The sequence below is a fragment of the Odocoileus virginianus genome, chromosome 5 (genome assembly GCF_023699985.2).
Source record: "Odocoileus virginianus isolate 20LAN1187 ecotype Illinois chromosome 5, Ovbor_1.2, whole genome shotgun sequence".
Lineage (NCBI taxonomy): Eukaryota > Metazoa > Chordata > Mammalia > Artiodactyla > Cervidae > Odocoileus > Odocoileus virginianus.
The window spans coordinates 12,023,878-12,051,504 of NC_069678.1; the positions used below are offsets into that span (position 1 = coordinate 12,023,878).

The window sequence follows — 27,627 nt, forward strand, 5'->3', positions numbered from 1 at the left end:
AAGATTAAATGTCTGACTCCTGTCTAGGACAAGAGTTTGTTAGGTCTTTCAGTTGGCAGGAATAGATTTATCTTCCTTAGTAGGGGCAGGCTTTGGCTATTTCTGACAACTTTGCTATTTGCGGATGAACTTAAAAGATTTTGGAGTTCTGGCTCCAACACTAGTTCTAGATAATCTGGCAAGTTTACTTAACCTTCCCGAGGTTCAGTTTTTACTTCTACAAAAACGGGAATAATAACTACAGGGGACTATTATGAAGATTAACTAGCTGTAAGATCTTGGGTGAGTTACTTAACCTCTCTGTTGCTTCAGTTTCCTCATCTGTAAAATTTGGTTTTGGTACCTACCAAAAGGGCTGTTATGAAGATGAAATAAATGAATACATGTACATTGCTTACAATGGAAACAGTCTAACATAGTGGCCTAGAAAATGTAGTCTAAACTTACTGCCAACCTTAGAGGTTGTTAATGAGCAGTAGATGTCTGTGTGTTACAAGGGGTACAGGTGTAACTAATTATTATGTTGACTGGTTAGGCTTGGCCCAGACCAAAAAGGCTGTAAGTGCTGAGGAAAAGGTTTTATCCAACAGTCAACGGTGGTTGGAGTGCCCATGTGGGGCCTAGGATGCTGAGTGGTTTTAAACAAATCTTTTTGGAAACAGGATGAAGAAGATCTTGGGAATATAAATGGAGGATAGGAAAGAGGAAAAAAAATAGCAAGCTCACCACTCTGTAGTTAGGAAAAGTTTTTTCCATTTAATACTAGACTTTCAAGGATTGAGATGCAAGCTTTTTATGCAATTACATCCAATGTTAAAATTGGTAATACATAATTTACAAAGATTAACATCAAAACAATCATCTATTTAGATATGCTTTTGTAAAAAGGAAATATATTAGCAGCATTTATATTTTCCGCAATCACACAGCCTACAGACATGCAGACTAACTCTGTATCTATTTGCAGTGATGTAGTGCTTTGCCCCGCATTTCAAACACCAAAACCCACCTGGCAGCTAGGGGGTTCTTTTGTTATTATAAAATAACCGAAAAATAAAAAAAGGCATTAATTTCTACACCAGTAAGAAAAAACAAGTTTTTGCACTTACCTAACATTTGATTGTCTAAAAAACATTTCAGTTTTTAGTCTTTCAACAAAAGAAAGATAAAATGACAGAGCGTAGTGTCTTTTGCTTCTGTTCTCGCATTTTACAAAGTTTTTTTTTTATTTTTTCTTTTTTTGAGACTTTTTTAAAATTTTAGTGTTTAACACTATTAAAGGAAATATTGAATTTTAATCTCTTTCTTGTCATTTTCCTGCTTTGACTAAAAGGAGACCCCCAAAGTGCCCCTATTCCCACCTCCCTCCCACCCGGCTCCCTGCAATGAAAACCAAAAGAAACCACTCAATCGGGCTTGGACATGCGATTTTCCCAGCTCCACACGTGAGTATCTTATACCCAGGTCTCTTAGTAATGTACAGTGCTTCTCTACAGTAAGAAAATACTCCAAACTATTTTCTTAATTCTCTTTTTTCTTTAATAAAATATTTATTCTGCTTTTTCTCTGTTCAAGGGGATCTTTGGCATCCCCTGTCTCTTTTACTTTTTTTTTTTCCCTCAAGATTGACACAGAAAGGAGAAAAAGAAAAATTCAATGGAATGGAAGGTGGTCAATGTTTCTACCTAAACAAGTCAGAGCGTCGTCATCCTAAGAGGAAATGTACAATTAGGACAGCATTGGTCCAATATTAGAAAAAGTAATGGGGAAATGTTTAACTATTGTATTGCTTACTAATCACGCAGCAGATATATATATATATATATACATACATATATATATACAACACACAACTTGGCACATTTAAAAACCATCTTTTCTCTTATAAGAACATCTAAAACATATATGCATATGTATGTCTGAGAAGACAACAAAGCAAAGCTTTTTAAGTTTTATTTTTAAAGAGACAATTTATCTGGTAACTCCTGGTCAAGTGAATGGGAAGGAAGGTGACACCCTGGATATCCCTCCTGAAGATGAAGTCATCAGGAAGGTGAAGGAAGATGGGATTAGGGGCAGGGAGGACACACTGTCTCTTTAAGAGATGGACATTGAAAACTGTACAAGTAAAACAAGAAGTAGTGTTTTCAATTGATAATCTACACTCACAACAAATACTCTGATAGGTGAATTCTGCTCAACAGTTTATGTAGTGACTTTTGTTGGGGGGTGGTTAGAGTTCATTTTTACGCAGGTTTTAAAATGATTTTTCTTCGAAATGAGTCTCCATTCGCACAGCACAGCAGACACACAAGAACCACAGCGCATAAACAGCACGTGTGCTGGCGGGGGCCTGGCCTTCTCGTTAGAAAAAAAATATGGTCGGCAGGTTATGAAGGTGAAAACAAAAATAATTACAATAAGGACTGTGCCCTTCTGACCCCATGGGGGCCTTCCCTATTCCATGATTCCATTTGGGATAGTAGAGGTAGGGAGGGGGCAGCAGTTACAAGTGCTTTGAGTTGTCAACTCACATTTTACTTTGACCTGGTTGGGGAAAAGAGGCGAGAGAAACTTTTCCTAGTCAGGGATCTCAAACAAGGCCCAGCTACTGTTTGTGTTTTAGGTCTCTAGGGGTAGCTCTTGGAGCCTATAGAGGACAGACAGGGTGGGGTGGGGATCCTGGCCCTGTCCCTTTGGAGTCTGAGTTATACCTGGGTATAGGAAGCAGCTTCTTAGCAGTGCCTGCAAGATCAGAGGATGACACAGAGAAACCCAAGCTGAGGAGAGGGGCAAGTGCTATAAAGTACCAAAAGATTCTGGTCATCCCCAATGTGCTCTGCCCTCCACCCGACATTATTAACCCTCAGGGTGAAGCAATGGAGAGGAAAACAAGTTAAGCTGAACTGTCTGGACAGATCCCCTTCCTCTTCCTCTCCACTAGCTCCAAGGTTTACTAAGTACCTAATGTCAACGACGTGGCCCCATTCCCCTTGCTGGACGGACCCTTCCCACCCCTGTCTGCACTCAGAGAACAGGAGGCAGGACTGTAGGCTCCACTGGATCCCAGATGCTTGATGTTCTCATTCTTTGAGGTTCACTTCCGAAAGCTGTTTTCTGGGATAAACAAAGTACGCCTTCGAAGTTTTCTGCCTGATCCTTCTTCCAGCAAGTAGGTCACATCGATGGCTGAAAACAGAACCAAGGAGGCTCATCAAACTCTACCCTCCCACTCCTTATTCCAGATTTGAGCTCTCAGGAAGTCACAGGAGTTCAATGGACTCTTTGCCAACCCACCAGCAATTCAGGCCTTCCTCCAGGCCAAATTGAAATAAGCTACCTTCCAGTGAGGAGATCCTTTCACCTCCCAGTTTCAATCCCAAGAGGAATTTAAGAACAGGCCCATGAAAAAACTGTGCCATTTAAAGAATATTTTCCATTCTAGGCAAATAATCAGAAGTTGCTCTTTTTCATTCCCTCTCTGCTAATATCGCATTTATCTTAAACCCTAGGTAGGAGCCTGATTTTCCTTACCATTTTTCCCAGGGATTTTTTCAAGGAGATTGAGCAAGATCTGGTTGAGTCGTTCCCGTTGATTATGCCGTCGCTCCTCAGGGGTACAGGTTACTTGGGGTTCTTGACTACTTTCCTCTGTTTTTTTTTCACTCTCGCTGTTTTCAGCAGTGGTTCCCTCCCGTTCTGGCTCCTCCAGGCTGGGCATCTCACTGGCTGCTTGCTCCTGACTGGCCAGAACCTCTTCAATCAAGGGCAGAGCATCATCCTCCTGGCCCAGGTCTTTCAGGGGTGGCTTTGAGCGCTCAGACTTCCAGGATGATCTGCCAGAAGGATATATGAATTGAGAGAGGAAGGCTAAGCAGGGCACTTGGGGATGGAAAGGGGATGAAGGGAAAAGACCTCTGGATCTTGTAGGCTAGCTGTTAGAAGCTTGGCTCAAGATGTAAGAAACTTGGCTATGGTGTTCATTTTATTATTTTTTAAATGTTTAATTTATTTATTTGGCTGCACTGGGTCTTAGTTGTGGTGCACAGGATCATCATTGCGGCATGTGGGATCTAGTTCCCTGACCAGGGATTGAATCTGGGCTACATGTATTGTGAGGTCAGAGTCTTAGCCACTGGGCCAGCAGAGAAGTCCCTATGGTCTTTATTTTATTATTTTTTGAAAAAATCACCAACCTTCTCTGAAATTTAATTTCTATTTATAAAATTCAATTTTTCTTCTTTCTTTCAGGAATCCATAATATAGACCAGAGCTGGTAAAATGCTGAGCTAGTTCTGATTGCTTCATGAGTACACAGAAGTATGGCACAACCTTGTGATACCAATAGTTCAACTACAATGAGCATTTAAATAGGTTTTACTTTTCTTAAATTTCTCTCATCTATTATGTTTTTTTTTAAAAGAAATATATTAAAAAAAAAAGAAATATATTTGATTTCCTAAAAAAAAAAAAAAAAAGCTATTGCTACAGGTAAAGTAACTGTTACACTACCATTCAAGAAACTGAAAAAACCTTCAGTACTTTCTAACAACACCCATCTCAGGACTTCTCTGGTGATCCAGTGGTTAAGCCTCTGCACTTGCAACTGCAGGGGGCATGGGTTCGATCCCTGATTGGGGAACTAAGATCCCATATGCTACAGGGTGTGGTCCTCCCTCCACCAGAATACCCCTCTTATGTACAAAACAAGCACAAATAAAAACTATGAGTCCAAACTGCTCAGCTAAAACCATGCACTTCTAGCTACTTCTGTTCCTTGAAGACCTAAGAGTTGATACACCTTGAGGTAATAGGGAAAGCTTTCAGAAACTTAAAAGAGAGATTTTTCCAAATATGTCAAGAGTTCTGTTCCAAATCATTTTCTTTCTCTGATCTTACAAATTTCCCTCCCTGCCCCAAAGAAGGCTCCATAATGAGTCCACAACCACCGAAGTGCAGTTCTTCCATATTATTCTTGGCACTATATTGGGCTACTCTGCCAGAGACGTCTCAATCCTAGGGCTGGGGATGAATGGGTAAGTGGCTGTTCTCTAGCTCCATTCAAGCTACTGGTTAATCACATCCCCCCAGTGGGACTCACCGCCCTCCGTTCCTCTTGTAGTTGTCTGGGACATAATGAGGCTGCAGAGAAGACATTGAAGTGTAAGTTGGTAAGTTTATTGCAAATGCTGGCAAAGCTGAATCAGATGATCTGGGGCTAACTCAGGATAAAGGAGGTGGGGAGGCAAGGAAGTAAAGAAAAAAAAAAAGGCACTGCTGGGCTAAATCCTTTACAAGTTGGAGGACTGTGTTTTAAGGTCAGAAGGTCAGTCCTTCTAGTAATCTGTAGGATACAACTTTTTTTTTTTTAGCATTTTATAAGCCTAGAATGACAGTAGAAGGGAAAGGGTCACAATTCCTTTTGTCCCATCCCAACTTCTGCGAAGTTAAGGTTGGAGTTTCAAAGCTGACAGTGAGCTGCTGATTGAGCAAGCAAGACCAAAGAATGACAGGCAGGGCCCGGTGGTGGGCGGGGAGAATATAAAAGAAATATGATTCACAGAAATCCAAAAATAGGGACATAGGAAAATATGGGACATAAAGGTGTGCATTCTGGTTAGACTATTTCTAAGCATTCTAGGATGACAACTCTGAATTCCGATAGGCCCACTGATAAAAAGACTCATGGATGAGGAGTTTAGTCCAGGGTTTCACTGTAGCAAATAGATGGATAACCAGAACTTTATGAACTTTATGAAATGATAACAAATGGCACAAAATAACTGGAGGAATATGTTCACAACAATCTGAAAAAAACAGAACAAAACAAAACAAACACATAGGAAAAGGGCTGAAAATGAAAACAGCAGTTACTTTCTGTGTAGTAGGATAATAAACAATTTTTACGTCTTAATGGTTCTGTACTTCTAAAATTTTATATAGTGATAATAATGTCTTATATTTTAAATCCAAGGATAAAAAGCACTAACTTATTTTCACCAAAGGTTTCTCAATGTTATTTTCTTTTTGTTTCTCAAAATTATGGGTGTCAGAAACCAAAAAACTACAAAATTCGGCTCAAGGGCAAAGATGGTAAAGAGGTATAAGAGAGAAAAAAAGAGGAAAACCTATCTAAAATATAATAACAATTCCCTGAGGCATAGCCCATGCCAGGAAATGCAGAATAAATGTATTTTTGCTGTTCAAACATCCACAGAGAGGGAGTTTTCCAGTTTGGGATGGAAACAGTGTGAAGAAGCAGAGAGCCACTTGAAAATTCTCACTCTTGTGAATTCCATGCATGAACTAGACTGTCCCGATACATACAGTGAAGAGAGAAGGAGACTTACTGAGAAATCTCTTTTTGGAGTGAGCTTCTTGGGGAAGTGATCAAAGGCATATGGTTTGGTGCAGACAGGATAGCGGTTGCGGTGGATCTTGTAAAACAGGTGTGCTGACTTGTCAAGCCGATAATCACAGATGTACACATCTTGCTCCTTCACTCCTTTGGGTCTCCCTATGAGGCCAAACACTGTTAAAGAACACTCCCCCTATTTTCCCTTCCCTCACCCTGAGCTGCCTATCACAAACCAGTGGGAAAGAAGGGAGACTTCCTAAGAGGGAAACATGGTAGCTGTTTTGAGAGGGGGAACAAGTAAGCATTTGGTGATTGCAGAAGAAAGGAGACACTGGTGTCAAAGGGGAAAGGGAATCAAAAGAGTGAAAGGGCATTCTACAGGATGGAAAGAAACCAGAAACATACACTGAGTGCTGCAGGAATTTTTGAGAGAACATTTCAGGGGAAAAACAGCACATTATGGGGAAGTTATAAGAAAAGAAAAGACACTTCAAATGAGGGAAGCACATTTGGTAATGAAAACTTTATATAAAGTAGGGGATGGAGGAGTCATCAGTAGCATGGAGCTTCAAGCACTTAGTTTTTGCAAGGAATTCTTCTGGACTATTTTGCTGTGATGCTAAGAGAAAGACCTAGGAAACTAAACTCTGCTTCTAATGATAACTAACATATAGTGAGTTTTATTGTGAGCCATAAACTGGGCTTAGTGATTTTGTAGATTATTTCATTTAATCCTTACAAAACTCTCTAAAATAGATACTAATCCCTATTTTCAATAGGTTAAATAACTTGCCCAAGGGCACACAGGTAAAAACTGTTGAAACTGGAATCTGAAATTAGATTGATTCTACTGTTAGCCACAAACCTTATGAAACTGTTGTGCTTTTTTCGTTTGTTTAATGTAGCAAGTTGATGATGGCCGTAAGGATTTTGGAATTGGGGGAAAGAGTATTAGGGTGGGTGCAAAAGTAACTGTAGATTTTGCATTGTTGAACTTTGCTGTTTGATACTGAAATACATTCTGAAATGTGGTTATGTTATATATCATTTTAATTCACATTTCTTGCTTTATGTTTTTTTTTTTTTGCTAATGACATTACTTGCTGTTTATACTTATTTTACACTAGTGAAGTGATGTTAGACAAAAAAGGAAATTTAAGCAATTTTCTTATTCAAATTCAAAATGGGTCATAAAACAGCAGAGACAACTTGCAACATCAACAACACATTTGGCCCAGGAATTGCTAACAAATGTACAGTGCAGTGGTGGTTCAGAAGTTTTGTAAAGGAGATGAGAGCTTTATTATTATTATTTTTTTTTAGATGAGAGCTTTAAAAATGAGGAGTGCGGTAAGCCAGTAGAAGTTGACAACAACCAAGTCAGAGGAATCATCGAAGCTGATCCTCTTAGAACTACATGAGAAGCTGTCAAAGAACGCAATGTTGGCCGTTCTATGGTTGCTGGGCATTTGCAGCAAACTGGAAAGGTGAACGGCTGGATAAGCGGGCGCCTCATAAGCTCACTGCAAATCAAAACAGCTGTTGTTCTGGAGTGCTGTCTTCTCTAATTCTGTGCAATAACAAAACATGTCTCTATCAGATTATGATGTTGTGATGAAAAGTGGACTTTATATGACAACTGGAGACAACCAGCTAAGTGGCTGGATAAAGAAAAAGCTCCAAAGCACTTCCCAAAGCCAAACTTGCACCAAAATAAGGTCACAGTCACTTGTCTGGTGGTCTGATGCTGGTCCGATCCACTAGAGCCTTCTGAATCCTGGTGAAACCATTATATCTGAGAAGTATGCTCAGCAAATTGATAAGATGCACTGAAAACTGCAATGCCTGAAGCTAGCATTGGTCAACAGAAAGGGCCCAATTCTCCACAATGTCAGACTGCACATTGCACAGCCAATGCTTCAAAAGTTGAACAAACTGGGCTATGAAGTTTTGCCTCATCTACCATATTCACCTGACCTCGTGCCAACCAACTACACTTCTTTGAGCATCTCAACAATTTTTTGCAGGGAAAATGTTTCCACAACCAGCAAGAGGCAGAAAATGCTTTCCAAGAGTTTGTTGAATCCTGAAGCATAGATTTTTATGCTATAGGAATAAACAAACTTACTTCTTATTGGCAAAAATGTGTTGACTGTTACAGTTCCCTATTTTGTGAACCTAGTTATAATGATTTAAAAGTCAAAGTCCGAAACCAATTATGTTTGCACGACCCTAATAACTTATCTTCCCACAAGTATTAATAGAGTGCTAAATACACACTATGAAAAAGATGAATTAAATTAAAAGGAGAATTAACATTTATTGAGTACCAAGCACTAGGTAAAAGGAAGAAAAAATTTTATATAGCTCTCTGAAGCTTCAAAGCCACCCTTGGACAATCTTTTATCAGAGAGAGACTATACAGATGGATCAATGAATGGCAGCCAGGAGCTCATTTTTTAGGTAGTGCAAATCACTTACCTTTACAGTATGTATAAAGATCCAGTACACAGCAGGTCCCCACTACAGCCTCCAAGGGAATGATCTCATAAAGTGGCACTCGAAATAGTTCATTGTGATAAAACCGACGGGATGGAGAGTGGTGGGTTTCATGGGGACGAAAATAATGGTGACCAAAGGCAAACCGTTCCTCTCTTTAAAAAAAAAAAAAAGAGAGGGGAGAAGTTAAATTATCAAGATTGTAGTGAATATCCAGCACCGCTCTAGTAGGGTACAGCTTGAAGAAAAGAGATAGGACCTCAACACATACTTTTCATTTTTCCAAAGCTTCTCAATGCGGAATATGTCAAGTTTATCTCGATTAATGTGAGATAACAGTCGATAGGACTGACGGACAGGGTGGCCATCAGGGGTGCGCCGACTATCCCTCATCAGATATACACAGTCACCTAGGAAGGCATAGAAGAAGATTAAAGACACAGAAGGCACAGAACACAGGAGAAGGTTAAAATGATTCCTGTATGAATTACGTTAGGTGTTCACTAGTGTGAACCAAGGTCTAAACACAAAGAACTTAACATCTAAAACAAGAAATAGGTAACCACAACCAGCAGTATGATGGTGATGGTAATCAATCTGAGGCCATGAGAATGACACGAGGGAGGTGGGCTACCTCTTGGAATACTGTATGTCTTCCCCAGTCCTAAAGCTAGCTTTGTAACACTCTGGTCTCTCCAATTTATTTTTAGCATAATGTTTTTCAGTTTTTAAAACACTACCTTAAATATTATTTGGTGGAGATAAATGTATGTAAGCCTAAGTAACTTGAGGATATAAAGAAACCTATATTCTATTGCTGTTAAAGGTCATATGGAGACAAGGACTATTATGCAGACAGCAGATACTCCCTACTGTTCAGAAAGGTCAGCTTTGGCAAGTAGAGTCAGCTTCTGTGTATGCACCTTGACGAAGCAGCAGGTCATCTCGGAGCAAACAGATGAAGTAGACACAACCAGGTTGCGTGTAGTGGGGCCGAGGGATCATGGGTACCTCCTGGTAAGAGCAGAAAGCCAAGAGATAAGGGCTGTGACTACTATTTCCAGCCTCTCTATTTAAGAGAAAAAGAAAGAAAACCTAGAATCTCCAACCAATTAAGACTTACTGCTTAGTCTTTCAATACAGCACAGATATTAAAAAAGGTGACTGCAATCAAGAGTTTTTAAACTTGAAAAAGTGAACACAGAGGACAAACTTGACAGACTAAATGTCCCCAACTATACCCTATGGAGCACTAATTCTGTAGTTGCTCTGTGCCATCTAAAGGGCATCTGAAAATGTGTGAAGGGGGACTTTGTCACAATGACTGGAGGAAGCTATACTAGGACTTAGTGCCCAAGGGCCAAGAAAGCCTAACATTCTGCAATGTAAACCTCACAACATTCAAGAGTGGTCCACTCAAAATGACAACAGCACCACTGTTAAGAAATATTGCCTAAATATCTCCTTTTATAGAAGAGCACACATATAAACATGGCAGAGCCAATAAAAAAACCCATTTAATAACTGGGCAAGTTACCCAACCTACCAACTCTCTTAAAAAATGGGCTTAACGACTTCCCTGGTGGTCCAGTGGTTAAGAATCCTCCTGCCAACGCAGGGGACGGGTTTGTTCCCTGCTCCAGGAAGATTCCACATGCTGTGGAACAACTAAGCCTGAGCTCTACAACTGTTCAGCCTGCACTCTAGAGCCAAAAAGCTGCAACTACTGAAGCCCGCATGCCCTAGAGGCAGACAAGAGAAGCCAACAAGAGAGGCTACTGCAATGCGAAGTCTGCACACCTCAACCAAAGAGGAGCCCCTGCTTGCTGCAACTAGAGAAAGCCCGTGTGTAGCAACAATGACCCAGCATGGCCAAAACGAAACAAAACATGGGGCTGAGACTAACTTTTTCCAGTCTCTGAGTCCAGAGCTCTTTTCCTTAAACGCTGCTTAAAATAAGTGATATTTAGAGTACACAAGTTCTAAACTTTGTAAGCTACTTCTTTTATGGATAGTAGACAGTGTTTATAAAAACCATGGTTTTTATACAGTATCATTTCTTCCATAGATTTCTAAGTATTCTTCCTTTTGTCCCACTCCTGAGAAAAGGAAGGGCAGAATTATTACCCTCAATGTAAAGTGTAAGAAATTGTAAGAAAGGCTAGAGAGGCTGAATAACTTATCAAAGGAAATTCAGTGCATTAGGAGCAGGGCAGATAAAATACCATGTGCCACTTCTCCTACTTTTAGATTAGAGTATTATCAGGAGGCAACTTACTCTGTCCACAGGCCTTGGGTCACACTGCTCACAAAGGTAGTGCTCCACATCTGAGTTCACTCCCATACAGTCACAGTGCTGCCATACCTGCAGAAAAAAAAAGAAGTGTGCGTGTATGCAGGGAGTTAAGACTCACTGAGAGACGTCTTAGGGACTAAGAATAAAAAAAATCTGCGGGAGTTCCCTGGCAGTTCAGTGGTTAGGAGTCGGCACTTTCACTGCCATGGCCTGGGTTCAATCCCTGGTTGGGGAACTAAGATCTTGCAAGCTGCAGCAAAACAAAAAATAAAGAAAAGCAACAGGACAGGGTAAAGTAAAACAGGAACTAAGGGTTAAGGAGTTAAGTAAGAAATTAGAGATAAATGGAAAAGTAGGAGGAAAGAAGAATGAGGACTTATCTGAACATAGGTATACAGACTATAATACATGAATCTGGGCAAACAAAATAAGGATATGGCTAGAGAACAGAAGGATGAATGAATACAGTACCAAGCTATTACTTACAAAGTAATATGCATCAACAATACAGCCACTGTGGAAGGCTTTACAGTTACCAAATGTTTTTACTGACTCTTATCTGATTATATTCTCCTAACAATCCTATGTGTTACTCATAGTTCCATTTTACATAAGGTAATGAGTTCAGATGTATCAAATGGGGATACTAGGGCTCAAATCCAGGCCTTGACTCCTTCATCAGGAGCTCTATATACTGAATTCCATTTACATTAATGCTATATCGAGTGTAGTATCCCTAGTGTTTTTCAGGTAAAGCACTACCTTAAATATTATCATTCTTATCGATCCAGACTACATCAGAAGTGAGCAGTGGAAAGTAGGCACACAGAACAGGAGGTAGGAAAAAGAAGGGGAAGAAAAAATGAAAGAGAAAGATAAAAAAGGAGAAGGACAATATGGTGAAGAATAAGGGATAACAGAAACTGAGGCAGAATTAAAGCTCATAAATAGCCTGCCAAGCGAAGGCAAAAGAGGCAGGGGCCGCCGCTCTGAACACAGTCACCACACTCATGAGGACGAGGCCTCTGCTCCACCTCTCGACCCTCACCATGCACTTGTCACACTGGATCATGAGGCCTTCATCCTTGTAGAGGCCACAGATACAGCGGATAACATCATCGTCCTTCTCATGCCCATTCTCCTTCTCAGAGACGGAGGTCTCACTGCTGTCTGCTTCACTTGCTGTCTCTCCCACAATCTCATCAATTTGGGCTGATGCCTCATGCCGGGCATTGTAATAGGCTTTTCGTAGGCGGCAAACATCTCTTCCAACTGGGGATTTACGCCCGTAGTACTTCTGAAGAAAGGAGGAGAAAGAAATCATGTTTGTCTTAAAAATATACCTGAAGAGGTGGCAGGATTTTCTTTATCTTCCCATTTGGTTAATACATTTTTAATACCATCAAATATAGGTGCCAGACAATTGAAAACAACTTAAATTCAACTAAAATGAATTAAAATTAGAATCTGCATGATAATTTTCCCATTTGCTCTACTGCTCTGTCATTCAACTCCTGTCACAGACCTTACTGTCCACAAGGATAATTATGGAACATGATTAAGTACCATGGAACATGATTAAGTACCACAAGAATAATGTGGAAAATCTCTCCGTTTACCTTTGTCTTATAGATACTAAGGACACAAAGCTACAAGTCTAAATATATTTGGAAACTGGGTTCAGGAGAAAGCATGTCACAATTCAAGACTGCTCCAATTCTTCTCCCATCTGTCTTTCTCTCATTTCTTGTCTTCAGTCTCAATTCCTCTGTCATCTAGTAGTCTCTTTTGACCTTCAAACACCTCTCCAAGGTATTTCAAAATCACTGAATAATATCCTCTACGTATCATACAATATTCTACATCTTCTTCTTTATATCAATTCAAGCCCACCTCTCCGCCAATGAGCTTCACCTATTCTACAATATATTAGTGTACTATATGCCGATTCATCCTTAAGATATATATTTATTTGCCTATATATGTTTCTGTGTATTTCACATATACTTATTGAGTAGAGCCTACAGATATGACTTAAATGTAGCAAAATGTCTACTACGTAAATGTAAAGGTTCAATACGAAACTAAGTTTTTACAAAAATTGTTTTGGGAATATGATTTAACCTTTCATTCTAGTCATATTATTATCTCCATTTATTATATCTCCAATATTTAGAAAACTATAACCCTATGACAACCTACTCCAGGATTCTTGCCTAGAGAATCCGGTGAACAGAGGAGCCTAGTATGCTACAGTCCACGAGGTTGCAAACAGCCAGACAAGACTGAAGTGACTTAGCAGGCACACAGCAAGGCACTTCAAGTAAGCAGAATTTACCCTAAGGGTACTTGATAAAAATTGTTGCCTTTCTTAATCAGAAATATGAAGGATGCTAGGAGAAGAGGGTAAAAATCTTAAACTTGTAGAATAGATCTCTTCAGAACAAACTTCTTAAATCTGTGTTTGAAGTCAGTGAAAAATACCTCTGCATTCCGAAAGACCTTGAGCATGTCAGCATCAAAAGCCTCCACTGTCTTATAATAACCAATGAGGATCTGCTTCTCTATGGTGGAAAGATCTAGAGGATCAGAGATCTTCTCATAATAATCAGCATTCCTGAAACATAAAGCCAGGGTGTCAATCTGGTACACTTAGGACTTTTCTAAAAACTCAAGACAATTCCCACGTATGTGAACTTACTTTTTCTTTGGGGGTAGGTTCAAAAGTGGTGCTGCCAGTGATTGTCGGGAAGAATCTGCAAAAAAATGCAAGGTTTAGTAGGTGGACTGACTCTACAGGGAGGCAAGTATTAACTCCTAACTGAAAAAGTAGAATCCCCCAAATTTAAAGTTAGAAAAAAAAAAAAATCTAAGTTTTTTTTTGGGAATCAGTGAAAAATGAAAAGACTTTTCAGAAATGTGGGTAGTTAAAGGCAGAGATCAGAAGATGCATTCAGGATTACCTGGAATATGAAAGATACAGTATGTGTGTTTATGTGTGTGTGTATATATATATATATATATATATACTTGAAATGTAAAATAGCATTAGCTGGGTAATGAAAACTTTCTAAGAAAAATGAGGTATGGGAACTTAACGCAGCAGCTAAGATGCTTAAGGCAAATTCCTACTCAACTACATTCAAAAAATGTTTTCCAGTTCTTACTATTTGCCCACAGTTAATATTGGTTTGGATTCAACTAGATTCCAGATAATGAATAATTCAGTACTGTAAATATATTCTGGAATCCATCTTCTTGCAACAGTTGGTCTGTATTACAAAAATAAAATTCATATTGTGGGGCTGCTTCTCACTTGCTCTCTTACTTTCTAATAACTCACTACACAGAGAGAAAAAGCCTATTGTTTCATGCCCAGAATATAATGACAGACAGATACATCTGCTGCAATTTCATATTAGATCAGATAGGGCTGGCTGAGAACACAGAGTGTGATCTTTAGGAAGTGTAAAGGGAACAGGTGTCACAAAACTTTACATATTAGGATAGGTTGGTCTGCCCTTTCCTCTATGCTGAGGTTAACAAATGGCAAAAAAACCACTAAAATATGAAGATAAATAGTAAACAGAGAAAGAAAAGAGAAAGAAAATCAAATCCCTCAGAATTTAGGGAAGGAAGGAAGCAAAAGTTGATGGCTGATTTTAACAACCATAACAAAAGACTCAGAGATACAGAGAACAAATGAGTGATTACCAGCAAGGAGAGGGAGTGGGGGAGAGGTAATACAGGGGCAGCAGATTAAGACATACAAAATACACAAAATATTAGGTATAAAGTGAGCAACAAGGATATATTGTACAACACAAGAATATAGCCAATATTCTATAACTATAACTGGAGTATAACCTCTAAAAATTATGGATCTCTATACTGTACTTCTGTAACTTACATAATATCGTACATCAATTATACTTCAATTATAAAAAAAAAACAAAAAAGTTGAAGGCAAAAGCAGAATAAAATTTCTCATTTTAAATATCTACAAATTTCGTGGTTAGAAAAAGTCATGTGCATTACCAAACTACGGACCTAAACTGAAAACTCTCCCCTTCTCCACCCTCTCCCCTAACACAAATCCAAGAGATGTATATTTTTTTTCCCCCAAGAGATGTATTTTAGAAAAGGAAAAGAGTGGGGTAAATGTTTGCATGAAAATGCTTCAAAAGTAATTTATTTGTAACTTTATAGCCTTTCCTTAATGTAGAAAAGGCCTGTGAACCCTCCAAAATATATGAAAAATTAGGTATATAATATTTTTCTGGGGTAAGAGTCCACAACTTTATTTTCAAAGCTATCTGTCAATCGTCTGATTGACAGATAAGAACCACTGATGTCATACATTTTTAATACCTTTTTCTTAAATTGCTAATTCACCGCCTCATTCAGGAAAATTATATTCAAGAGAAAGACCTACTTCTATCCTACAGCTAAAATATGTGATTTTTAAATATAGTGCTTAACTATGATAACATTCCAATAAATACAAAAAATTAACCTATTAACAGCCAAGGATTCAGAGACAACAAACCCTGAAGGCTGTAATCAGCCCTCTATCTCTACACTCTGACAAGGGGAGCACTAACAGACCCTGAAGACTGTGATCAGCCTTCTAGGTCTGCACTCTGACAAGGGGAGCACTAACAAACTCTGAAGACTGGGATCAGCCCTCTAGGTCTGCACTCTGACAAGGGGAGCACCAACAAACCCTGAAGACTGTGATCAGCCTTCTAGGTCTGCACTCTGACAAGGGGAGCACCAACAAACCCTGAAGACTGGGATCAGCCCTCTAGGTCTGCACTCTGACAAGGGGAGCACCAACAAACCCTGAAGACTGTGATCAGCCCTCTAGGTCTGCACTCTGACAAGGGGAGCACTAACAAACCCTGAAGACTGGGATCAGCCCTCTAGCTCTACACTCTGACAAAGGGAGCACCAACAAACCCTGAAGACTGGGATCAGCCCTCTAGGTCTGCACTCTGACAAGGGGAGCACTAATAAACCCTGAAGACTGGGATCAGCCCTCTAGCTCTACACTCTGACAAGGGGAGCACCAACAAACCCTGAAGACTGGGATCAGCCCTCCAGGTCTGCACTCTGACAAGGGGAGCACCAACAAACCCTGAAGACTGGGATCAGCCCTCCAGGTCTGCACTCTGACAAGGGGAGCACCAACAAACCCTGAAGACTGGGATCAGCCCTCCAGGTCTGCACTCTGACAAGGGGAGCACCAACAAACCCTGAAGACTGGGATCAGCCCTCCAGGTCTGCACTCTGACAAGGGGAGCACCAAGTAAAACTGACTCACAGTCCTGAAGTGTCATGCGCTCCTGGTCTTGGCTATCTCAGGTGAAGAAAGTGATATAACTTTTTTAAAAAGCTAATGAGAAAGAATTTGGGGTACCTTTATAAGAGATTATGCCATCACAGATCTCTTTGAAGATCTGGGCTAGGCGAGCTGCCCGAGCTACTTCAATGTTTTCCTCTGCTGCTGCCAACCGTCTTGTCCGAACAGATCGAGCAGTCTGCAGGGCAGAGAACTGGGTCATGAAGACATCTGGAAGGATACAATAAAAATTAGTTTTGGGAAAAGAGGAGCTCTATGTGGCTTTCTCTTCTGTAATGGATTCCTGCTATTTTCTCTATTTTCCTTGAAGTGACTAAGCAGATTACTGGTTATGGAGTTCGTTCTTTCGTCCTTAAAGAAAAATAAGAAAACACCGGGTTTACTAGAGAGACAAATCCTACAATTTAGAGGGATCTTACTAATGGCCAGATGCAACAGAGTATAGTAGTTCCAAGTCTGGGTTTCAGATATGTGTGTCTGCTTTTGAATTCTGGTCTCACTAATTACTAACTGTCTGATTTGGGGAAAGATACTTACAACTCTGTGTCTTAGCTTCTCAACTATAAAATGAGAATAGTGGTAGTATAGGCACTTCAGAGACACTGCAGATTTGGTTACAGAACACTACAATAATGTGAATACTGCAAAAAAGAGTCACACAGAGATTTTCATTTCCCAATGCATGTGAAAAAAATCTTTATACTATAGTCTATTAAGTGTGCAATAGCATTATGTCTAAAAAACCCAACATATATATCTTAATTAAAAAATACTTCATTGCCAAAAAATGCTAAACATTATCTGAGTCTTCAGCAAGTTATAATCTTTTTGCTGGTGAAGGTTGTTGACTTGACATTGATAGCTGCTGACTGATCAGGGTGGTGGCTACTGAAGGATGGGGTGGCTGAGGCAATTTCTGAAGATAAGACAGCAATGCAGTTTGCCACATCTTTGGCTCTTTCTTTTATAAGTGATTTCTCTGCAGCATGCAATACTCTTTTTTTCTTCATGCAATGCTCTTTGATAACATTTTATCCATAGAACTTACTTCAAAATTGGAGTCAACCTTTTCAAACCCTGTTGCTGCCCCTGCCTTAGTAACTAAGTTTATGTAATATTCTAAATCCTTTGTGCCATTTCAGCAAAATCTTCACAGCATCTTCACCAGGAGTAGACTCCATCTCAAGAAGTCACTTTCTTTTGCTCATCCATAAGAAGGAACTCCTCATCCATGAAAATTTTACCACAATATTACAGCAGTTCAGTCACACCTTCAGGTCCCCCCTCTAATTCTAGTTCTCTTGCTGTTTCTACCACATCTGTAGTTCACTTCCTACACTGAAGTCTTGATCCCCTCAAAATCATCCATGAGGTTTGGACATGACTTCCAAACTCCTACTAATGTTGATATTTTGACCTCTTCCTGTGAACCACAAATATTCTTAATGGGCTCTAGAATCTTTTCCAGGTTTTCAATTTTCTTTGCCCAGATCCATCAGAGGTTCAGTATCTGTGCAGCTGTAGCCTTATGAAATGTATTTCTTAGATGATAAAACTTGAATATGGAAATTACTGCTCAATCCACAGGTTGCAGAGCGGATGTTGCACTTACAGGCATAAAAACAGTATTAATCTCATTGCACTCCTCCATCAGAGCTCTCGGGTGATCAGGTACATTGTCAATGAGCAGTGGTATTTTGAAAGGAAATAATTTTTCTTGAGTAGTAGGTCTCAAATGAGGGCTTAAAATATTCAGTAAACCACTTTGTAACAAATGTGCTATTGTTTAGATTCTGTTTTGGCTCAGCTGGTAAAGAATCCACCTGCAATGTGGGAGACCTGGGTTTGATCCCTGGGTTGGGAAGATCCCCTGGAGAAGGGAAAGGCTACCAACTCCAGTATTCTGGCCTGGAGAATTCCATGGACTGTAGTCCGTGGGGTCACAAAGAGTCGGACACTACTAAGCGACTTTCACTTCATTTCTTTAAAACAGCAGAGGCAAAGTAGATGGCATCTTTCAGTATTAGGCTATTTCATCTACACAGAAAATCTGTTGTTTAGTGTAGCCACCTTTGTTAATGATCTTAGCCATATCTTCTGGATAACTTTCTATAGCTTCTACATTAGAATTGGCTGTTTCACCTTGTACTTTGATGTTACAGAGTTTTCCTTAAACCTCATGAACTAACCTCTGCTAGCTTCAGTCTTTTCTTCTGCAGCTTCGTCACATCTCTAGGCCTTCAGAGAACTGAAGACAGTTCTGGACTAGGCTTTGGCTTAAGAGGATGTAGTGGCTGGTTTGACTTTCTATCCAGACCACTCAAACTTTGTCCGTATCAACAATAGAGCATAAAATTTTGTAATGCAATTATCCTTCAATAAAAAAAAGAAAAAAACAAAAAAACCAACAACAAAATAACCCAAAATAGGGCAATTTAACTTTCTTATCGTTTGTGTGTTCACTGGAGTGGCACTTTTAATTTCCTTCAACAACTTTTCCTTTGTATTTACAACTTGGCTAACTGGTGCAAGAGACTGAGCTTTTAGCATGTCTTGGCTTAGGCATGCCTTCTTCACTAAGCTTAATCATTTCCAGCTTTTTAAAAAAATTTCTAGCTTTTGATTTAAAGTGAGAGACGTGCAACTCTTCTTTCACTTCAACACTTAGGGCCCACTGCAGGGTTATTAGTTGGCCTAATTTCAATACTATTGTATCTTAGGTGTTAGGGAAGTCCAAAGATAGGGAGAGAGCCAGGAGATGGGGTGTGGTTGGGTGGAGGGTAGCAGAGAAAGGCTAGCCAGCCAGAGCAGTCAGAACACACACAACATTTATTAAGTTCATGGTTTGAGGTGCCACTAAGCCATTATAATAGTAACATCAATGATCACTAATCACAAATCACTGTAACAAATTATGAAAAAGTTTGAAATATTGTGAGGATACAAAGGGACAGAATGCTCTTGGAAAAATGGCACTGTAGACTGCTCCAAACAGGGTTGCCACAAAACTTTTAATTTGTAGAAAACTGTATCTGCAAAGTACAGTAAAGTAAGTACAATGTCTGTACTTCCCTTGAGAGGTAATCTGTGTAGATTAAATGGAATAACCCTTTAATATGTTTTAGCTCAGTGCCTGACCTATAATAAATAGTCAGGAAATAACTGCTGTTATTTTCAGAAGACTTGAACTAATTGGAAAGTAAGTTCACAGAATCTGTGCCAATCAAATCACTGAGAAGATATAAGATTTTGGGCAAATTCCTAAATTGATCTAGACCCCACTCAACATGTTGCCTCATACACCATGCAGACTGCTTCTACTTTTTCCCCCTGGTATCTTGTGCTGCTTGCAGGATCTTAGTTCTCTGAACTTGGATTAAACCTGGGCCCTGGCAGTGAAAACACCAAGTCCTAACCACTGGGCCACCAGGAATTCCCTGCTTCTTTTTGAGGGAAAGAAAGAGTAAATGAACAGTATGAGGGGAATTCCCTTGTGGTCCAGTGGTTGGGTCTCTGTGCTTTCACTGAGGAAGGCATAAGGTTTGATCCCTGTTCGGTTGGGGAACGAAGATCCCTCAAGTTGAAGGATGGTGTGGGAAAAAAAAAGAGCACGAGCTTTTAATACTTAATTTTCAGTTAGAAAGGATGCTTGGATGTGTAAAATTTTCTGCTTAAGGTCTGTTCTGCATACCAGATCTGAACTCTGGAGTACTGGTACATTATTCACTTTCATTATTCATGAAAGTCAGAAAAAGAAAATCTGAACATCTCTATATAATGCTGATCTGAATGTGGAGGAAAACAAAGGATTGAAATTAACACTAATGTCATTTTCTCCTGCATTTGGCATCACCGTTTTTCCTGCCTGCAAGTTATTTTCTAGGTAGGAAAGGATCCTAAACACAAAGGATCCATTATATCTAGTAATTATAAGACTGTAGGTGATGTCTGGAAGGCTGGTGGAAGGGGTTTCTTCCTATTCCTGAGAGTAGAGACAAAGAAGTTAAGTGCTGGGATGGATAGGTTATGGTGGACTGATTCCTGAAAACTAATAAGAATGTCTCCTGGTCCTTACCAGACTTGATGTTCCCATCATCTCGGCAGATGCCATTCCAACGGGTATATAATGATGCTGAATGAATATTATCACTGGTGTGCTTTACTTCCTCCTGTTTCTGCCGAATCTTCTCCCAGTTTCGGACCAGGAACACATGATGCTTTAATACAAAGTTTCTATAAGGAAGAAGAAAGGAGCTCCTTTATTCATCCATCCAATGAACATTAACTAGCAGTTTACTCTATGTAAGCCGCTGGTATGATGATATAAATGCTTATCAGTGAAATCAGCTATTTTAAGGAGAACTACATATGGAGAAACATTATTCAGTTTTGCATCTTGATTTTTTTCACATAACACAAAAAATTTCTCTGTAATATTTACAAATATCTGACAAACACCACCTAAAAGCTGCAACAATTTTGGCAACTGAAGCACGCTGACTTGAAGGTACAGCTTTATGCGGTATTTGTAGAATTCTAAAGGGATTTGCCAAGATGAAGTATAGGCTTAGGGTCAGCTGTAACAAGAACTGGACTGTCAGATGTAGGTAAAGATACTTAAGATGGAGAGGCACTGGGCAAACCCTGTTAGGTACACTGCTACTGCATGGATCTCTAAACTTAAATGAGTTATATGCATCTTGATTAACTTTACACCATTTTGATGATTCCATAATTTGATTTTCACTCTAACACACATGTAAACAGATGGGACCTTAAGTCTCAAAACTATGAGCCTCAGTAAAGGGAGGTTAGACTAATTTTATAGTTCCTGACTTTAGCTGCACATTGAGATCACTTGGGGAGTTGTACAAACTATTGATACCTGGGTTCCACTTCTGAAAATTCTGATGTAAGTGGTTTGAAGTGTGGCCTGGGTGTAAGGAGTTTTAAAAAGCTCCCTGAGCTGCTATGCAGCCAAAGAAGAGACCACTGGACTTCTCTCTTTTACTGAAATGTAAAATTTCGATGATTCAAAGTGAAATAGGATGAAAGGGGCCAAAATTATAGTAAAGTTACAGATAAGGATGAACTTGCTAAGATATTGGAATACATAGTCAGGGAAGATGCAGGAAATGTCCCAAGACAATTTGAAAAACAGGACACACATATTTGTTTCTCTTACTTCAGACATGGACAAATATCTTAATATAGGGAAAAGCAAAGATGACTACTAAAGATCCTTTTTATTGCTCTGTTAATTTATCAACAAAACAGGGATTCTTAATCTCTTCTGTGCCATGCATTCCTTTGGCAGTCTGGTGAAGCACATGTAATCCTCTCAATGATGTTAACTAAAAGAATTTAAAATTTTAAGAAACTTTCAGTATATAGGATTAAAAGGAAACTGAATAAACTGATACAGTTTGCAGAATATTAAACAAAAACCTTGAAGTTGTGATATAGAAATGAACATTAATTTTTAACACATAACAAGATCTAGTGGTGGGTTTAATAACCACAGTAATTTTAAGGTAGAGATGAGTGTGAATGATATTTTGAGTTATCTGTAACACCTATAACATGATATGAAAGTGCAAATATTGGTGACAAACTCATAGAAACTGCAACTACTATATATACACACATACATCTTTCTCTTTGGCCTACAGTCACATTTTAATAAAAAGTTAAATTTCAGTTAGAAATTAGTTCCTTCCTCGACCCAAGTTCAGCCCTGAATGCTTGTTTAAGGTCTTCCTGCAAAAAACAAATGTCTCAACTATATACATGTTTAATAATTTTTAAACTGTCAAGCAAGTCACATAATTTAAAGAGTGCAGATAAGAAACTTTTCTTTTTACCTCTCCCGATTGGACATTGGCTTCATTTGTAATTGAGGGGTCAACCTTGTTGGAGTGTTGATGTTTTCACTGGGTTCCTCAGAGAGGTGGCCTCTCTAAAAAACAGATGGATTAGATTGCAGGAAAAACACGATAAATCATAAATCACCTCAAAGAATATGAAAACCACTCTGAAGATGCCACCCTTTGGTACATCCCTTATTTCAGTAATTACCTATATGCAGATATTTGGAGAAAACCATGAGATTATTATTTACCCTTTTCTTCAGCTTGTGCTTAGACTTCCTTTTCTCTTTTGACCGTCCAGACTTTTTATGTGTGGTCATTGGTTGGCTACTTTTGTTGTTGGTGAGTCCATTCATGCGTTGACTCTTGCCCCCAATGATTCCTCGACATTTCTCAAAGCCGCACTTACACAGTTGCTTTGAAGGGAAAGAGAATAATGCTTTTAGTCTGTAGTCTAATCTAAAAGTTTAAATAGAATGCCTGAGTATCTGGACACCCAATAATAAGTTTGAATCAAAAAATTTTCATCCAGAGGAACACAACTCATTGTGAGTAAAATAAATACAAATGGTTTCCACTGTAGTAGAAAGGCAAGATTAAATTTTGGAAAAACTTCACGAGAAAAATTAAGAACTGACTGGAGACAAAAAATAACTGAGCAGTCTCTTCTACAGAGTTATGAAAGAATAACTGTGACTTGTATCCTACGTAAGTGAAACAAAGAGTGAATCTTTTCCAATGTATTTCTTAGTGGCTACAAATCAGTAATGTTCACTGAAGGCTCATGTTATATAGAGTACTATTATAAAGTTCAAACTCCCTCTTGAATTTATCATTCTTACCTGTTTTTCAACATTGAAGGAATGAAAGTTGTAATCGTAAGTGAGTTCAGTACCAGCTGGCATATCTTTAAGAGCATATAGTCCAATCCGGTACACTCCATTAACAGACCTATAGAGAAAGGGACAAGAGTTAAAGGCAGAGATTCATAATACCATGCCTGAGAACCAGAAAGGTTGGTATACTGATTTCAAATTTGCCTCTGTTTCTGCATCCAATCACTCAAGTTTCCTGGCCAGTCACTGAATCTTTAATCTCTCCTTTGATCTAGTCTGTATAATACTGACAGATTAATAGTCCTAAACCAGTTTTCTGGAAAACATGCTTTCTGCTGTCAAAGGTCAAACTTTTCTTGCTTGGTATTTGAAGTCCTTTTAACATAGGGCATTAGTTTACTTACTAAACAAATTACAATTATTTCCTATGGATGACCCATAAAAAATCTTCTAGTTTCTACTGATCTCTACCTTTCTAACCTGTACACAAGTGTCTCTTTTGTTCTAGTTTACCTACTTTATTAATAAGGTATCATATACTGTTCCAGATGCTTTATAGAGTAACATAATTTTAGCTAACACTTACTGAGTGCTTTTTCTCATTTTCTTTTCCATTATAGTTTATCACAGGATACGGAATATAGTTCCCTGTACTATACAGTAGGATTTTGTTGTTTATTTAATTATTTCTGGCTCTGCTGGGTCTTTGTTGCTGCATAGGCTTTTTTCTTGTTGTGGTGAACAGGGGTTGTGGTTCGAGGGCTTCTCATTGCAGTGGCGTATCTTATTGTGGAGCACGGCTCTAGGGTGTGTGGGCTTCAGCAGTTGTGTCTCTCAGGCTTAGCTGTTCCATGGCAAGTGGGATCTTCTTGAGTCAGATGAAATCCATACCTCCTACACTGGCAGGCAGATTCTCTACCAGTGAGCCACCAGGGAAGCCCTGTTTATCTATTTTATATATAGTAGTTTATAGCTGCAAATCCATAAATCCTATTTTATCCTTCCCCATCCCTATCCCCTTTGAAAATTGTAAGATTCTCTATGCCTGCGGGTCTGTTTCTGTTTTATAAATAAGTTCATTTGTACATTTTAGATGCCACACACGAAAGTGAAGGTGTAAGCTGCTCAGTAGTGTCCGACTCTGTGACTCCATGGACTGTAACCCGCCAGGCTCCTCTGTCCATGGAATTCTCCAGACAAGAATACTAGAGTGGGTTGCCATCCCCTCTCCAGGGAATCTTCCTGACCCAGGGATCAAACCCAGTCTCCTGCACTGCAGGCAGATTCTTTACCATCTAAGCCATCAGGGAAGTGCAGATTCCACATATAAGTGATATCATGTGGTATTTTTCTTTCTTCCTCTGACTTACTTCACTTAGTATTATAATCTCTTAAGTCCATCCATGTTGCTGCAAATGGCATTATTTCATTCTTTTTAAGTCTGAGTAGCGTACACACACACACACACACACACACACACACACACACACACAGCGTATATAAGCACGCATCTTTATTCATCTTAAGAAAATTTATTTATCATTATTATTATTTATTTTGAAAGATAATTGCTTTACAATATTGCGTTGGTTTCTGCCACACATCAACATGAACCAGCTGTAGGTATACATGTCCCATCCCTCTTGAACCTCCCTCCCACCCCATCCCACCCCACAGCTCTAGGTTGTCACAGCACTGGTTTGAGCTCCATGAGTCATACAGCGTATTCCTACTAGCTATCTATCTTACATACAGTGGTGTATATATTTCCAAGCCACTTTCTCCATTCGTCCTACCCTCTTCTTCCCCTGCTGGGTCCACAAACCTGTCCTCTGTACCTGTGTCTCCACTGCTGCCCTGCAAATTCCACTGATCTCTTGATGAACACTTAGACGGCTTCCATGTCTTAGTTACTGTAAATAATGCTGTTATGAACAGTACGGTGCATACATTTTTGAATTAAGTGTTTTCTCTAGGTATATGTCCAGGAGTGGGACTGCTGGATCATATGGCAACTCTACTTTTAGTTTATTAAGGAACCTCCATACTGTTTTACATAGTGGCTGCATAAATTTACATTTCTACCAACAGAATAAGAGGGTTTCCTTTCCTCCACACCCTCTCCAGCATCTGATACTGGTAGACCTTTTAATGATGGCCATTCTGACCAGTGTGAGGTGATACCTTGTTGTGGTTTTGATTTGCATTTCTTCAATAATTAGCAATGTTGAGCATCTTTTCAAATGCTTATTGGTCATCTGTACATCTTCTATGGAGTAACGTATATTTAGTTCTTCTGCCCAACTGATTTTTTTTGTTTGTTTGTAATTGAGTTATATGAGCTGTGTATATATTTTGGAAATGAAGCCCTTGTTGGTTGCATCATTTGCAAATATTTTCTCTCAGTTCCTAGGTTGTCTTTTCATTTTGTTTATGGCTTCCTTTGCTGTGCAAGAGCTTGTAAGTTTGATTAGGTCCCATTTATTTATTTTTAGTCTATACCAGTGTTTGGGAAACTATGGAGGCAGACAAATTCTCCCCAGGTCATTCTAAATTTTTATTGGTACACAGCCACATTCCAAGATTGCTGACCCCTGTTCCATTCCATAATATTTAAAATTTGATCCTATACTAAAACATACTCTATTTAAAACATGGAGGAGGTATAACTTACACAGAATACAAAATTTTAAATGTATAGTTTGTTGAATTTTATGTATCTCTACACTTGTGTAACCTTTCCCAGTCAGTACCCTCCCCCCAAAGAATTGCCACCATTCTAATCTCTATCCCCATAGAGACTATAGTTTCATCTGTTTTAAACTTCAATTAAATGGAATCATACAGAATATACAATATTATGTACAATTATACGCCTACCTTCTTTGACTCCATGTTGCACTCTATTATAGTATACCTTTCTACTGCTGTGTAGTATTCTATTATATGAATTAAGCAAAATTTACTGATCTATTTTAATGCTGATAAACAATGGACTATTTTCAGTTTTTAGCTATTATTAAAAAAAAAATTTCTGGGGAATTCCCTGGTTTCCTAGCAGTTAGTATTCTGGGCTTTCACTGCTATGGCCTGGGTTTATCTCTGGTCAGGAAACTGACATCCCACAAGCTGCATGGCACAGCCTTAAAGAAAAATTTCTGTGCACATTCTTGCACATGTCTTCTTTATTTTTTTGCATCTGTCTTTTTAATATACACACTCATTTATGTTGGGGATATATTTATGAGTAGGGTTGCTAGGTTACTAGATGTGTTTATTAGCTTTGGTAGGTACAAACATCTTTTATAAGTTGTCATACCAATTTACAGTTCCACCAGCAGTAACAAAACAGACCATTCACATTTTGTTATACCCTTGTTAACACTTTGAATTTTAATATGGCTTAATTAGTATTCCTCTCTGATGACTAAAGATATTAAGCACCTTTTGATTATTGACCACTTTTATATTCTTCTGACATGTTTATTACCTTTTTAAAAAATTGGATTGTCTTTTTCTTACTGATTCACAGATTCTAAATTTCATCCAGAAGTTAAGTTCTTTGTCAGATAAACACATTGTAAATACCCCTTTTGCAGTGTATGGTGTGCTTTTACACTCAAAAGTTTCCTTTGCAAGAACAGAAACCGTTAATTTTATCAGTTCTTTTATCTTTAGTGCTATTTATAACTTTTTAAAGATAATTTTATCTATTTCAAGTATATGAAAATATTCTCCCATGTGAAAAGGGAACCTTCTTCCACTGTTGGTGGGAATATAAGTTGGTGAAGCCACTGTGGAAAACAGTATGGAGGCTCCTCTGAAAACTAATTACCACATGATTAAGCAATTCCACTCCTGGGCATATATCCAGACAAAACTATAATTCAAAAAGATACATACACCCCTATGTTCATAGCACCACTATCCACAATAACCAAAACATGGCAGCAACCTAAATGTCCACGGATAGATAAATGGGTAAAGAAGATGTAGTGTATACACACACACACACACACACACACACACACACACACACACACACAAAATGCAATACTATTCGGCCCTAAAAAAGAATGAAATAATGACATTTGCAGCAACATGGATGCAACCAGAGGTTATCATACTAAGTGAAAGAAGTCAGAAAGAGAAAGACAAATACTGTATGATATCATCTATATATGGAATCTAAAATACAACACAAATGAATCTATCTATGCAACAGAAACAGAATCAGGGACATAGAGAATAGACTGGTGGTTGCCAAGGTGGAGGGGAGTACAGATGGCTGGACTGAGAGTTTGGGATTAGGAGATACACACTGATATATACAGAATGGATGAACAACAAGGTCCTAACTATATAGCACAGGGAACTATATTTGATACCCTGTGATAAACCAT

At 38.9% G+C, this 27,627-nt stretch overlaps 1 protein-coding gene across 7 annotated transcripts in view; it reads right to left on the bottom strand.

Moving 5' to 3' along the window:
- Positions 1-733: 733 nt before the first annotated feature.
- The window catches only part of ASH1L (ASH1 like histone lysine methyltransferase), a 199,189-nt gene continuing 172,295 nt past the window's right edge, over positions 734-27,627 (bottom strand). For 6 of the 7 annotated variants that reach the window (XM_020912393.2, XM_020912391.2, XM_020912394.2 and 3 more), the window contains 16 exons: positions 23,231-23,339; positions 22,640-22,804; positions 22,383-22,477; positions 20,594-20,751; positions 16,576-16,728; positions 13,855-13,909; positions 13,638-13,770; positions 12,202-12,450; positions 11,136-11,222; positions 9,781-9,871; positions 9,129-9,267; positions 8,840-9,012; positions 6,351-6,517; positions 5,102-5,142; positions 3,535-3,836; positions 734-3,189 (listed from right to left, as the gene is read on the bottom strand). In XM_020912393.2, the coding sequence (XP_020768052.2) occupies positions 3,098-3,189; positions 3,535-3,836; positions 5,102-5,142; positions 6,351-6,517; positions 8,840-9,012; positions 9,129-9,267; positions 9,781-9,871; positions 11,136-11,222; positions 12,202-12,450; positions 13,638-13,770; positions 13,855-13,909; positions 16,576-16,728; positions 20,594-20,751; positions 22,383-22,477; positions 22,640-22,804; positions 23,231-23,339 (2,209 nt within the window). In that variant the 3' untranslated portion in view covers positions 734-3,097. The remainder of the gene's footprint in view (positions 3,190-3,534; positions 3,837-5,101; positions 5,143-6,350; positions 6,518-8,839; positions 9,013-9,128; positions 9,268-9,780; positions 9,872-11,135; positions 11,223-12,201; positions 12,451-13,637; positions 13,771-13,854; positions 13,910-16,575; positions 16,729-20,593; positions 20,752-22,382; positions 22,478-22,639; positions 22,805-23,230; positions 23,340-27,627) is intronic. The other variant, XM_020912395.2, reaches the window with a different exon arrangement.